The sequence below is a fragment of the Phyllopteryx taeniolatus genome, chromosome 2 (genome assembly GCF_024500385.1).
Source record: "Phyllopteryx taeniolatus isolate TA_2022b chromosome 2, UOR_Ptae_1.2, whole genome shotgun sequence".
Classification (NCBI taxonomy): domain Eukaryota; kingdom Metazoa; phylum Chordata; class Actinopteri; order Syngnathiformes; family Syngnathidae; genus Phyllopteryx; species Phyllopteryx taeniolatus.
This window is the reverse complement of record NC_084503.1, coordinates 40,285,610-40,301,488: the sequence shown is the minus strand read 5'-3', so window position 1 is coordinate 40,301,488 and position 15,879 is coordinate 40,285,610. Positions and strand designations below refer to the sequence as shown.

At 41.7% G+C, this 15,879-nt stretch overlaps 1 protein-coding gene across 1 annotated transcript in view; it reads left to right on the top strand.

Annotated features, from left to right (window-relative positions):
* Positions 1 to 569: 569 nt before the first annotated feature.
* The window catches only part of rab11a (RAB11a, member RAS oncogene family), a 31,858-nt gene continuing 16,548 nt past the window's right edge, over positions 570 to 15,879 (top strand). The window contains exons 1-2 of the mRNA XM_061766243.1: positions 570 to 745; positions 1,958 to 2,153. Coding sequence (XP_061622227.1) covers positions 706 to 745; positions 1,958 to 2,153 — 236 coding nt within the window. The 5' untranslated portion in view covers positions 570 to 705. The remainder of the gene's footprint in view (positions 746 to 1,957; positions 2,154 to 15,879) is intronic.

Sequence of the window (15,879 nt, the reverse complement as noted above, 5' to 3'; positions counted from 1 at the left end):
AAGGTACCTGTACATGTGGCCATAGCTCAAACTGTTGACCTGATTGAGCAAAACCAATGTCATATTTGGATTCAGCACATCAAAATTGTCCTAAATCAACGAAAAAAATCTTTGAAAATAAATGTGGTGTTGACCAGTGTTTTTGAAGGATACAAATCCTTGAAGATGTCGTTTGCTGATCAGCACAAAACATCACTCGTTTGGGATGGAAGGAAAGGATGACAGCTGAGTTTACTTTAAAAAAGTCAACAGCCAATTTTATTGTGACAAAACAATCTTCAACAAAATGTTTTGATTTTCATTCGTAGCCATATAACAAAGGTTTTAGTTTTTCAACAATTCAACTTTTATGCCAGTCACGAACATAGATGCGATGTTCATTGTACAGACGTCCGTCCAAGTACTGCATTTCAAACAATGCATAGTAATTGCGCCACGGTGATGAATAACATTTTCTGAATCTACTGCACATGGAAATAACACTCTTGCAGTCGCCTGAAGTCAGCTGGGTAAGTGGTGCAGTTCCTACTGTTGACCGCCAGGCGTGACAGCTCTCTTGTGTGCGGCCATGCAAACTTCGTAGAAGAAGAAATTACGGAAGTAGGGCTTCTAAACAGATTTCCTTTTGGGAGAGTAAAACAAAGTAGATCGTTTCTTGCCATTAAAACGAGCTCAGACTTGGACTAACCATTACTCTTTAAGACAATGGGCACCAGAGATGACGAATATGATTATTTGTTCAAAGGTAATATTACGTTTTGTCGTTATGTTGTCCCTTACTTCTGTTAGCTGGCAGGCTAAAGCAAAGCCACCATTACCTTTGTGCTCTGATTGTGTTCTCGGAAAATGTTAGCGAGTTTAATTAATTCGTACGATATGAAAGCGTTATCCACTAAGTACAGGTAATATTAAAATAAAAGTTTGTAACTTCGCCTGTGAGCTTAAATAGCCGGGCCTTTTGATAGTGCTGGTTGCAGACTAGCGGACACGCCTAACGTTAACCGTTATCACATTATCTTCACGGGATACAGTAGACAGTCCGTACGCTTTATTAATCGGTACCAATATTATCGAAGGGTAGTATGTAAATAAAACGCATCATATACTTATCGTACCGAGGTTTCAACCTAAAAACCCTGGATAGTTTGGTATGCCATTTAGTTTAATTTCAAGTAGGTCATCAAAATACAAAGGGAAACGAGTAATTAGCCGTCATGTGAATTTACCTAATTGACTATTCTATATTCAGGTTATATATGTTTCGGTTTTTGTGTATTCATAGGAGGAGGAAACATTACGTTTGTCCATTTCTTATGTGCCTTTCTTGGAAAACCATCTCTGTTAACTAAAATTAAAATTTATATTCGTGACATTTATACAACTTAAAACCTAAAGCTCTTTCTAGCAAGTCTTGTTATTTATATGACGCGTGGGGTGGTTGGTGTTTCAATTCCAATGCATCCATTTTATTTTCAATTAAAAATACACTCATTGGCCTCACAGGGACACGTCCACAATCTAATGAAATTTAGTATCTCTGTATCCAATTCTGAAGAAAGCTCCATTTTAATAATATTGCCAGATAGGTATTTAGCTATAATTTCATTCAGATATCAAATTAAGAAAACTTAATTTACTCCCATGGGCAAATGTTATCATTTTATTTCTATAATTTCAAGTTATTAGCATTAGTACTATTTTAGTAAATTTAAGATTTAAGAGAGGGGTACAGTGGAAACTCCCATTATGATCTGGTAATGCGGTTTTATGCCACTGCATACTTCAACCATAGTGTCCTTCTTTGTCAATCAAAACCGAGCCTTCATATATTCGGCTGAATCTTTTTTTAGTCCTCTTAAATTAGGTGATAGTATACAAGCAAACAAGTCTTGAGTATGCTTTTATTAATACAACAGATCTGTGGAGGGATAATTAACCCATATTTTCTGAATTGTAGTGGTCCTTATAGGTGACTCAGGTGTGGGAAAGAGTAACCTTCTATCACGTTTCACTCGCAATGAGTTCAACCTGGAGAGTAAGAGCACCATAGGAGTTGAATTCGCCACACGCAGCATTCAGGTGGATGGCAAAACGGTGAAGGCCCAGATCTGGGATACAGCTGGCCAGGAGCGCTACCGTGCCATCACTTCAGCGTGAGTACTGTCAGTTCGTATAGGCCTATCACAGTGCATAAAATTCAAATTGGCTTGTGGAAACACAATGACAGGGACTCTTGACTAAGTGCTTTTGGCCAAAATATAATGGTGGGTTTAACCAAGATGTTTTACTGTCAATTACTGATATATTCTTTAATGATCTGTATCAGGCCAGAGGCACTGTTTCAAGTTCATAAATTAGTCTTTTGACATACCTGTGTGCACTTAAGGACTTGTGTGTTTCCTTTTTTGGAGCCTTTTGTGATAATCATTTAGTGTGCAAATAACAGTAACATACACTTTCCTCCAAGTATTTGAAGAGTGATGCGATAGCCTTTATTTTTGCTGCAGAATAAAAACATTTGGGTCAAGAGATCAAGATTTCAGCTTTCATTTAAATTACTTCCATCTTGATCGGATACACAACTTAATACACTGATGGGTATATTTAGTTTCCCAGGTGGTTTCTTTTACATTTATTATTCAAACAATGAGCGCTGAATTTCAGATTTCGGTTTTGATGTTAAAACTACATGTCCATCTGTTAGAGGTGTAACCAACATGATAATCTCTGAGTTATGTATGAGTGAAAAGCAAGTTATTGCAAAGCTGAAACAAGCCACTGCAAACATTACAGCCAATAAAATAGGTTTATCAATTAAATCAACAGCAGTGGACAAAATAAATATTGTGAGATAGGACTACACAACATATTTTTTTAGCATCGTCAATCGCAATGTATGTGTGTTTAGTAGGCATTACACAGGGTCCTGCAATACTAGTTTATTGATAATCAGTGAATGAACTGTAATATTAATAAGTGAACAGAGGACCTGGTTGGACATGCTTTCTAATGTGAGACCAAATCTAAAGCCAGACATGCTAATGGGAACTGGCACCAAAGTCACAGTATGGTAATTATGAACCTTCAAACAACACACATGGAGCAGCTCAGTGTGTTGGATAATTATCTACTTGTGAAATAACTATTAAGGAGGACATGGGAAACAATTGCATGCCTGCATTGCTCTTCAGAATGCAACGATTGCATCCCACATCAGATTACATTTGGAGGGGGGGGTGCTATAGCTACATTTAAGGTACAAATTTAGTGTTCACAACAATGTGTGTTGCTTAAACTAATGCACTCAAATACAAGCCCCAATTCCATTGAAGTTTGGATGTTGTGTAACATGTAAATAAAAGAGAATATAATGATTTGCAAATCCTTTTCAACCTACCGTATTTTCACGACCATAAGGCGCACCGCATTAAAAGGTGCAGTCTCAGTTACGGGATCTATTTCTGTATTTAACACATACATAAGGCGCATCGTATTATTGGGCGCAGGCATGGCAAAACATACGCTAGCTTAAAACATACGGTAGCATGGATGCACACTTAAACAATGTTTTTAAAAAGGCAGTGGGAGCAAAACTGAGTTCGGTTGTACTTTATTGAAGTATTTAACAATGTACTCACGTTATTTTTTGATCATTCCTCATCCACAAATCCATCAAAGTCCTCCTCTTCTGTGTCTAAAATGAACAGCTGGGCAAGGTCTCAATCAAACACGGCAGGTTCCCTCTCGTCATTGTCAGAGTCAGTCTCGTTGCCGTGCGGCTCCTCAGAAATGATGCCGGCTTTTACAAAAGCTCGAACAACAGTGCAAGCAGACACGTTAGCCCAGGCATCCACAGTCCATTCACTGTAGAGACGCTTCTCCCGGCTGTTCTTTGCTCATTAATCCATTGCTCGAGTTGGTCTTCCAACTCGGGCCACCTCGCCTTGTTTCCGCGGAAACTCAGCTTCGTCTTCTTGACTTGGCGAAGCTCGTTTACCTGCTTCCTCCACTTGCGAACCATGGATTCGTTGATCTTGAATTCTCTCGCGGCTGCTCGATTCCCATGTTCCTCCGCGTAACTGATAGCTTGCAGTTTAAACTGCTTCGTAAGCTTATGTCTTCGTAGGTGCCATTTCGACAGCAGTCAAGCCAGCCGCCCCTAATTTTGTTCATGCTTGGCATTACGGTAATAGGTTGCCAACTCGAGGCGAAAGCCACCTTCAAAATAAAAGCTTCCCATTAATACGGACGTCAGTGCTCTTCGGTTAAGGAATGCAACCAGCAAAGTTAATTTGAATCTTGAGATAGATTAACAAATTGTGTTTATTTGATATCTTGGGAAAAATAAATGGTAAATGGACTGCACTTATATAGCGCTTTATCTACATCATCGCAGTGCCCAAAGCGCTTTACAAAGCCTCACATTCACACACACATTCATAAATCAATGGGCGACTGCTGCCATGCAAGGCGCTGCCATGCCCACTGGGAGCAAATTAGGGTTCAGTGTCTTGCCCAAGGACACTTCGACATGCGGACAGTCGTAGCAGGGATTCCAACCTACTGAGCCAAAGCCACCCCAACATAATCCCATTGGTATCGCAAGACAAGTCCAGATCTGTGTGACAGACCACCAAGGACTCCACTAAAAGAGGTTTGATGAGCTGATACTGTATTTCAAAATAAAAGTCTCTGAAAACTGCATATTTTGCTGTCATTACCCCTGACTGAAAAAATCTGTTAAAAAAATCTGAGATACGTCCGTATTATTGGGAGGCTTTTATTTTGAAGGTGGCATTCGCCGCGAGTTGGCGACTTATTACCGTAATGCCTAGTATGAACAAAATTAGGGGCGGCTGGCTTGACTGCTACTTTACAAGTGGAAGCTGGCTTGACCGCAGTCATTTTCGGGGGTCCCTCGCCAAACCGATGCACATACCGTTTTTGTTTTTGGCTTTGGGTTTCACCTGTAAAAACTGCATTTGCTGTTAAGCAAATATGAAGACCAGAGAGAGCTTTCTATGAGAGAAAAGCAAACCAAACTGGAATGCTGAACCTTTTGTCTCATTCATCTTTTGATCTGAAACCCAAATGTTTTCAGTATACAGTATGCTTTTCCAGGCCTTTACAACAGCCTCTTTCAGTTATTTGTTTCTGGGGTTTCTCCCTTCAGTCTCCTCTTCAGGAGGTAAAATGCATGCTCTATTGGGGTAAGGTCCGGTGATTGACTTGGCCAGCCTAAGACCTTCCACTTTTTCTCCCTGATGAAGTCCTTTGTTGTGTTGGCACTATACACCGATCTTATCGGCCTGGTCGGTATCGGACAATATTTAGCATTTGATGCTGATCGGTTTTAATGTCATCATTTGCCGATCCGATATTCATATATTGACATTACAGTCAGTGCAATATCTTAAATCTGAGGGATAAGAAAGAAGAGGCAAACAGTGCAACATCTTTGTCGTAGAAAAGGCAAAAAGTGCAACGTCTTAAATCTGATGTAGAATGTAAAAAGTGCAACATCTTTAACTCATTCACTGCCAGCCGTTTCCTGAGCAGGGAAACCCCAGACTGCTGACATTTTCGAGCAATTTCACTGATTTTTCAAGCACCACAGAATATTGTGTACCATGACAATGTAAACACCAAAACCACCAAAAGAAAGACTCTCTTCTTTCATCAGAAAAAAAGTTATTTTATACCGTTCTTTAGTAATCAGCAGTCAAATATAGGCTACTTTCAGCCAAATCTCTTTCTGGAGGAAAAAAACTGAGAAAACAGCCTTTTTGTGAAAGCAGACACATCAAGCAGAACAATGACTTTGACACCAATATTTTTTTTCTTTAGTGAAAATCTCAAACATCTGAACATAAAACAACACTGAGAAAGTACTTTTGACAGAAAAAATAATTATTTACAAATATAACTGTACAGAATTTACATTAGACAAAAATGCATGAGCAAATGGGGCTTCCACACTTGCACTTTCTTCCTCCCAATTCTCCTCCTCTACTGTTTGCTCAATAGTCCAGGTTTTTATTACATTGCGCATAAAATCTAGCAAAGTTTTATCCACATCAGGATTTTATTCTTCTGTGGCAGTGAATGGGATCTTGTCTGGTTGTCATTCTCCTTGAAACCAGTCCCAACTTCTGCTCAAAGCACAACCTGTGCAGTTTAGAAATATAACTATTACTATAGAAATACATTGTTGAAATTGCTGTCATGGGACATGGCGAAAAATAGCTTTCAATTACCTTTTTTGTCTGTACTGGAATGGGAGTCAAATGTCTGCTGGATGCATAACCTGTAAGTTTAAAAAAATACATACGATTACTAGAGAATAATTTTTATTGATGTATTTTGTAAGGGTAAAAAAAACATTACTTTTCTTTGTCGCAATCCTAAAAGACGTTCGACTTGTGGGTCTTGAATTCCTGTACTGGCAACAGATGTTACATTGTAATGTGAACTAGTGGGGACTAAATTTATGTTTTTATGTAACCAGGGTTGAAGGAGTGTGTTTGCTCGCTAGATGTAGCTAACGCTAGCTGCAAATGAGTTATCTTCGTCGGAGGAAGCTCGGGATGAAGCTCGGCTGCTTCGATGCTATCCAGAGGGAGTTCACTCATCACGATTACGGATCCCATTTATTAAAATCCTGGTCGGCAGACGATCAGCCGCGAAGTGGCTCAGAGCATCTCGCCATATGTATGGGCTGGCATTTTGGGCGATAGCTTTGCAATAAAGCGATCGTCTCGGAGCGTCATCCTTTATTCCCCGCACAATCCAAGGCGTCATTCCTGTCGTCGCAGGAATATTTTTCTTGCCTTGGCGCAATAAATTTATCGTACCGAAAGCTTTTTTTGTTACATTTTTTTCATTTTGTCTTCTCTCTTTTCCGGCATTGTATTTGCCTTTTCTCGTTGTCTCTTGTACCCTGCCCACTCCTCCTTCTTCCTCTGAGGGAGGAACATTCAATTCGAGCCATTGTTGCCCTCTACAGGGTGCCATTCCTCATTGCAGTTATCCAGAGGCTTGACGATCACAGATAAACTGCACAAGAACCTCCACCACCCAGCCCCGTTAAAAAATGCCATTGACGTCTTTGGACGGCATTGGCAGTGAATGAGTTAAGAAAAGGCAAAAAGTGCAAGTGCAATAGTGATGTAGAAGAGGCACAAAAACAAACGTACTCCTAAATACTAAGGTCAGCAAATACTGTGACTCACTCACTGAACAATTCATTCTTCAGTGTCTGTAGATGCCCTTTCAGTGGCTTGTTTTCCTCAAGACAAATTGCAATTTTTGGGAAAATCATGACTGTAAGCTCGAGATAATTTGGATACTTTAGGTTGAGTGCATATATGTCCCCCAACAGCAGAAGAAATGACTCAGCCAGATTTGTGGGTCCAGTCACAAGTATTTCATCCTCAATGGCAATAGAAATGCTCTCAGGGCTGAATAAGGCCGCATCAGTAGTGTCATCCAAGACGACAGCCAGGAGAGCCACCAAAGTGTCTGTCAGGTCACGACCATCTGCTGACTGCTGACACACAAAATTAGTTTAGCCCAGAGGATACAACTCATGCTAAAGCTGTCTCGAGGTGATATTGCTCTCACTTAGCAATTAGACTGCTACTAAGCTAAATATTAAAACAATTTTCTTTACGATGCTAATATTTTAGGTTAGTTTCATACATACCTGTTAGCACACTTTTTCTTTAGTGGAATGCTATATACTTAACTTTTCATTTATACATGTCTGGTTTACAGTTTTACAAAGAAGAATAATGCAAACAAACAGATTCCCCTAGAGTTATTTGAGTTACATTCTCAAGGCATTGAATCAATGGTAAGTGGAATGTTGTGGTTGTCTTAGAAGAGGTTTTGCCTCTCATCTGAGCAGGCTTCATCAAGTCCATGCAACAAGGCTTAGTTAGGACACACTATCGTGTATTGGTGTGGAAAAACAACTATTTATGTTCCAAGTTGGAGGCGCGCCCCAAACCCAGTACGGGATCATTCTTTTGGAATGAAAATGGAGAGCCATAAGGCTACCTGGCCGAGAGGCCATTTTCTCTCAACAAGAGTCGTTGGGCTGCCTGGCAGAAAGACCATTGTCTGTTCATAAGTTGTTTAGTGGAAACTACCTCATATATATTCCATTCAGTTGTAAAGTGATAGTGGAGTTGATTAATGGTCAAGGAGGCCGTGCTGTTTGTTGGAGGCAAAATTAACGAGTTTCTTTGGAATGGACGAAAGGACGCAACAATATTGTCATTCTGTATGTATAGGTATCAGGTCTGTCTGAGAAAGACTACCACTTTTCAACTGAATGTAATATTAATGAGGTAGTTTCCACTGAACGACTTATGGATAGACAATGGCCTCTCTGCCAGCCAGCCCAATGAATCTCCTTTTTTGCATTCCAAAATACAGTGGGGGGAAATAAATGCAGTGGGGGCACAAGTTAGTGCAAACTGTAGGCCGGTCCCAAGCCAGGATAAATGCAGAGGGTTGCGTCAGAAAGGGCATCCGGCTTAAAACTTTGCCAAACAAATATGAGCGTTCATCCAAAGAATTCCATACCGGATCGGTCGTGGCCCGGGTTAACAACGTCCGCCACCGGCGCCGTCAACCTGCAGGGCGCCGTTGGAAATTCAGCTACTGTGGGTCGAAGTCAAAGAAGAAGAAGAGGTGGAAAGCGGGTTATTCGCGGCAGAAAGAGAAGAGGAAAGCACAGAGCCTAGAACTGAATGTGGGGACTGAATGTTGGGACTATGACAGAAAAATCTCGGGAGTTGGTTGACATGATGATTAGGAGAAAGGTTGATGTATTGTATCCAGGAGACCAGGTGGAAAGGCAGTAAGGCTAGAAGTTTAGGGGCAGGGTTTAAATTATTTTACTATGGTGTAGATGGGAAGAGAAATGGAGTCGGGGTTATTTTAAAAGAAGAGTTGGCTCATAATGTCTTGGAGGTGAAAAGAGTATCAGATCGAGTGATGAGGCTGAAACTTGAAATTGAGGGTGTTATGTGTAATGTGATTAGTGGCTATGCCCCACAGGTAGGATGTGACCTAGAGGTGAAAGAGAAATTCTGGAAGGAACTTGACGAAGTAGTTCTGAGCATCCCAGACAGAGAGAGAGTCGTGATTAGTGCAGATTGTAATGGACATGTTGGTGAAGGTAATAAGGGTGATGAAGAAGTGATGGGTAAGTACAGCCTCCAGGAAAGGAACTTGGAGGGACAGATGGTAGTAGACTTTGCAACAAGGATGGAAATGGCTGTAGTGAACATTTTTTCCAGAAGAGGCACGAACATAGGGTGACCTACAAGAGCGGAGGTAGAAGCACGCAGGTGGATTACATCTTGTGCAGACGATGTAATCTGAAGGAAGTTACCAACTGTAAGGTAGTGGTCGGGGAGAGTGTGGCTAGACAGCATAGGATGGTGGTGTGTAAGATGACTCTGGTGGTGGGGAAGAAGATTAGGAAGACAAAGGCAGAGAAGAGAACCATGTGGTGGAAGCTGAGACAGGACGAGTGTTGTGCAGCTTTTCAGGAAGAGGTGAGACAGGCTCTCGGTGGACGGGAGGAGCTTCCAGAAGACTGGACCACTGCAACCAAGGTGATCAGAGAGGCAGGCAGGAGAGTACTTGGTGTATCTTCATGCAGGAAAGGAGAGGAGACTTGGTGGTGGAACCTCACAGTACAGGAAATCATACAAGGAAAAAGGTTAGCTTAGAAGAAGTGGGACACTGAGAGGACCGAGGAGAGGCGAAAGGAATACATTGAGATGCGACACAGGGCAAAGGTAGAGGTGGCAAAGGCCAAACAAGAGGCATATGATGACATGTATGGCAGGTTGGACACTAAAGAAGGAGAAAAGGAACTATACAGGCTGGCCAGACAGATAGAGATGGGAAGGATGTGCAGCAGGTTAGGGTGATTAAGGATAGAGATGGAAGTATGTTGACTGGTGCCAGCAGTGTGCTGGCTATATGGAAAGAATACTTCGAGGAGTTGATGAATGAGGAAAATGAGAGCGAAGGGAGAGTAGAAGAGGCAAGAGTGGTGTACCAGGAAGAGGCAATGATTAGTAAGGGGGAAGTTAGAAAGGCATTAAAGAGGATGAAAAATGGAAAGGCAGTTGGTCCTGATGACATTCCTGTGGAGGTATGGAAGCATCTAGGAGAGGTGGCTGTGGAGTTTTTGACCAGCTTGTTCAATAGAATTCTAGTACGTGAGAAGATGCCTGAGTAATGGCGGAAAAGTATACTGGTGCCCATTTTTAAGAACAAAGGTGACGTGCAGAGTTGTGGGAACTATAGAGGAATAAAGTTGATGAGCCACACAATGAAGTTATGGGAAAGAGTAGTGGAGGCTAGACTCAGGACAGAAGTGAGTATTTGCGAGCAACAGTATGGTTTCATGCCTCGAAAGCGTACATCAGATGCATTATTTGCCTTGAGGATGTTGATGGAAAAGTACAGTGAAGGTCAGAAGGAGCTACATTGTGTCTTTGTAGATCTAGAGAAAGCCTATGACAGAGTACCCAGAGAGGAACTGTGGTACTGCATGCGGAAGTCTGGAGTGGCAGAGAAGTATGTTAGAATAATACAGGACATGTACGAGGGCAGCAGAACAGCGATGAGGTGTGCTGTAGGTGTGACAGACGAATTTAAGGTGGACATGGGACTGCATCAGGGATCAGCCCTGATCCCCTTCCTTTTTGCAGTGGTGATTGATAGGCTGACAGATGAGGTTAGACTGGAATCCCCGTGGACCATGATGTTTGCAGATGACATTGTGATCTGCAGTGAAAGCAGGGAGCAGCTGGAGGAACAGTTAGAAAGATGGAGGCATACACTGGAAAGAAGAGAATGAAGATTAGCCAAAGTAAGTGCATGAATGAGAGGTGTGGTGGGGGAAGAGTGAGGCTACAGGGAGAAGAGATAGCAAGGGTGGAAATACTTGGGGTCAACCGTCCAGAGCAATGGTGAGTGTGGTCAGGAAGTGAAGAAACCAAGCAGGTTGGAACGGGTGGAAGAATGTGTCAGGTGTGTTATGTGACAGAAGAGTCTCTGGTAGGAAGGGCAAAGTTTATAAAACAGTGGTGAGGCCAGCCATGATGTACGGATTAGAGACAGTGGTACTGAAGAGACAACAGGAAGCAGAGTTGGAGGTGGCGGAAATCAAGATGTTGAGGTTCGCTCTCGGAGTGACCAGGTTGGATAAAATTAGAAATGAGCTCATCAGGACAGCCAAGGTTCGATGTTTTGGAGACAGAGAGAGCAGACTTCGATGGTTTGGACACGTTCAGAGGAGAAATAGTGAGTATATTGGTAGGTTGATGATGAAGATGGAGCTGCCAGAGCTAGAGGAAGACCAAAGAGAAGGTTGATGGATGTCGTGATGGAAGACATGGTGGCAGTTGGTGTTCGAGAGGAGGATGCAGGAGATTGGCTTATATGGAAAAGGATGACGTGCTGTGGCGACCCCTAACGGGACAAGCCGTAAGGAAAAGAAGTGGGGGAAATACAGGAAGTCCTCGAGTTACAACGTACTCGACCTACGACGTTTCGACTTTACAACGCCCGTGCCTCGTCCGCCATTTTGTCCTAGCACATACTGTTTCTGCTTAGTGCATAGTGCTTGTCTGTATTTGTGCGCCGGGAGTATCTTTGCCTTTTTCGCCCTCCTTTTTTCACATTCTCAGCAGTAATGGTAAGTATAGCATCTTATTTTTTTATTTTAATGTATTTTAGTTTCTTTATACGAAGTGTTAACCTTTCCTGCTACGGTCACCTGAACGTGGTCGGGAGACGCAGCTGTTAACTCCCTTCTCTCGTTGCACAGCTGAGCTGGGTGGCGGCAACAATAGTTACGAAGCACAGATTTGCTGCTTTAATGGCTTTATTAGCTCCTCTGCACATTCAACGTCAATGGGTCCTCCGCTAATCGTTACTCTTCCCCGGTCGCCGTCACTACACTTGCTACTGTACACACTCGCACCGGCGCGTACTCCTTCCTCCGTCACAGTCCCGCCGGACGACGCCTGCGCAGTCCCGTCTCACTCACACATCGACGCACACGTCCACACACACTGAGCTTGCTGTCACAATCACGTGGGACAATACCCGTAACAGAAGTATTTCGCCGTAAATTTCGACTTTAACGATGAAATCCGACTTACGTGGACATTCGTGTTACGTCGCCCGCGTAGGAACGGAACTCGTTTGTAAATCGAGTGTAAGTATTTTGTCAGCCACCAATTGTGCAAATTCTCCCACTTAAAAATATGTGAGAGGCCTGTAATTGTCATCATAGGTATACCTCACCTATGAGAGACAAAATGAGAAAAAAAAACCAAAAATCACAGGTTTTTTTGGGGGGGGGGTGGAAACGTCATGCTTTGGGGCTGTTTTTCTGCGAAGGGGCCAGGACGACTGATCCGTGTAAAGGAAAAAATTAATCAGTGACATTTTGAGTGAAAACCTCCTTCCATCAGCAAGGGCATTGATGAACTGTGGCTGGGTCTTTCAGCATGAGAATGATCCCAAACACACTGCCCGGGTAACGAAGGAGTGGCTTCGTAAGAAGCATTTCAAGGTCCTGGAGTGGCCTCGCCAGTCTCCAGATCTCAACCCCATAGAAAATCTTTGGAGGGAGTTGAAAGTCTGTGTTGCCCAGCGACAGCCCCAAAACATTATTGCTAGAGGAGATCTGCATGGAGGAATGGGCCAAAATACCAGCAACAGTGTGTGAAAACCTTGTGAAGACTTACGGAAAACGTTTGACCTCTGTCATTGCCAACAAAGGGTATATAACAAAGTATTAAGATGACCTTTTATACTTTTTTTCCACCAAAATTTGCTAATAAATTCTTTAAAAATTAGACAATATAATTTTCTGGATTTTTTGTTTTCTTATTTTGTCTCTCATAGGTGAGATATATAAGATGAAAATTACAGGCCTCTCTCGTCTTTTTAAGTGGGAGAACTTGCACAATTGGTGGCTGACTAAATACTCTTTTTGCCTCACTGCAATGCCATACCTGGTTTAGGGTGTGCCTCCAAATTGGAGCATAAATGGTAATTGTTCCGCACCACCAGCGCTAATGAGTTCTAACTAAGCCCTGTTGCATGAACTGATGAAGCCTACTCGGATGAGAGACGAAATGTCTTAGAAGATAGCAAGAACAGTCCACTTGCCATCAATTCAATGCCCTATGAATGAAACAACCTGGATGAATGAGAATATTCAAAGGTGTGATGTTACAAATTTAGGATGACTGAATATCTAGGCAAAGAGATTGATAATCTGGCCGGTATACTTACATTAGAAGTCTTGAAAAACTGGAGTTATCTTCACGGAGGTACCCAGCAAATGCACAAAGGACGAGGGCCTGCCTCATATTTACATCACGTTGTTCCTAGATAGACCAAAAATAGCAATTACAATAGTTAATACACAAATGCAGTGCAAAAAAATATTTTTTTTAAATCAAAAAGTTAAATGGATCCATATTCCGACAGTGGTCATTGCTATATAGATGGTAGATTGGTATTTTGGGGCACCATTTCTTCATTATTTTTTTTCGATTAATATTATAAAAAACTTAAGCAGCACTGTAGACAACTGGTTAGCACATCTGCCTCACAGTTCTGAGGACTGAGGTTCAAATCCCGGCCTCTCTCCAGCACGCCTGCGACCCTTTTGAGGATAAGCGGTACAGAAAATGGATGGATGGATAACAACTTTAGTAACTCTCAAAGAATTCAAGATCCAATTTTTAAATTGTAAATCTAATTTTAACTGAAATCCTCCAAATTGAAGCAGTAGTAAAGTACCTTTAGGCATTTCTTTCTTATTGGATACATCTTGTTAAGATGTCTATCTATAAGGAAATGACGTTTTGTTTTGTTTTGTTGCATAATCACTTAAACTCAGGTCACAGTCCTAAGACATGACACTTTTTACTACATAAAGAGGCAATTCACACTATTCACACTTAGTTACAGATGTCTGCAAATAATCTGTTAATAATTTGTTTCTGAATCACAGAACATTAAAAATTCACGTGAGGGTCATGAATCCTCATGAGCTTGCCTAGCTTCTCTGCTATCTTGCCAGTTTTGTTGGCCTTCTCTCTGAACAAAGTGATGAGTTTTGGTCTCTGTCCAGCTCCTCGTAGAATTGATTACATAGGTTTACGTTGTTTATTCGGTGGAACTTGGCGAACACCTGTATATTAGAGAATATCTAAATCTTGTGTGAATTAAACGATGAATAGCTATTTCTTCTGTAATTACAGTTCTTGGCTGGGCAAGCTACCATCTCGTGACTTCTTAAATGACTTCTGAAATGACCAAATAGAATATCCTCAGAAAAGAGTTACTTTAACTCACATAATGGACGTAAAAAAACATATGCTCCATCGGTTGCATCTACTCCACAGTGGGTACGGAAAGTATTCAGACCCCCTTAAAAATTTCACTCTTTGTTATATTGCACCCATTTGCTAAAATCATTTAAGTTCATTTTTTTCCTCAATGTTCACACAGCACCCCATATTGACAGAAAAAACGGAATTGTTGCATATGTATTATAAAAGAAAAACTAAAATATCACACAACCATAAGTATCCAGACTCTTTGCTGTGACACTCATATTTAACTCAGGTGCTGTCCATTTCTTATCATCCTTGAGATGGTTCTACACCTTCATTGGAGCCCAGCTGTGTTTGATTAGACTTGATTAGGAAAGCCACACACCTTAACATGAATTGAAGAATAGTTGTATACAGTGCGGTACTTAAACATCCATTTGCTTGCTACAATTTTCCATGACTTTTGATTTTGAATTAAATTTGCTGTTAACAATAATGTGCGTGTTTGTGTATATATACATATGTACACACACAGTGAGTATGGAAATTAGTCAGACCCCTTAAAATTTTCACTCTTTGTTATATTGCAGCCATTTGCTAAAATCATTTGTTCATTTTTTTCCAAAAAGAAAAACTGAAATATCACAAAGCCATAAGTATTCAGACCCTTAGCTGTGACACTCATATTTAACCCGGGTGCTGTACATTTCTTCTGATCAACCTTGAGATGATTCTACACCCTCATTGGAGTCCAGCTGTGTTTGATTATACTGATTGGACTTGATTAGGAAAGGGGGGGGGGGGGGGAGCCTTGGTGAGTGAGGTAAAGAAGAACCCAAACATCACTGCAGCCCTCCACCAGTCGGGGCTTTATGGCAGAGTGCCCCGACGGAAGCCTCTCCTCGGTGCAAGACACATGAAAGCCTGCATGGAGTTTGCTAAAAAAAAAACAAAAAAAAAAAAAAAACACCTGAATGACTCCAAGATGGTGAGAAATAAGATTCTCTGGTCTGATGAGACCAAGATAGAACTTTTTGGCCTTAATTCTAAGCGGTATGTGTGAAGAAAAGCAGGCACTGCTCATCACCTTTCCAATACAGTCCCAACAATGAAGCATGGTGGTGGCAGCATCATGCTGTGGGGGTGTTTTTCAGCTGCAGGGACAGGACGACTGGTTGCGATTGAAGGAAAAATAAATGCAGCAGTGTACAGGGGTATCCTGGACGAAAACCTTCTCAAGAGTGCTCAGAACCTCAGACTGGGCCGAAGGTTCACCTTCCGACAAGACAATGACACACAGCTAAAATAACGAAGGAGTGGCTTCAAAACAACTCCGTGACTGTTCTTGAATGACCCAGCCAGGGCCCTCTTGAGCGACCTGAAAATGGCTGTCGACCAACGTTCACCATCCAACCTGAGAGAACTTGAAGAGGATCGGCAAGGAGGAATGGCAGAGGATCCCGAAATCCAGGTGTGAAAAACT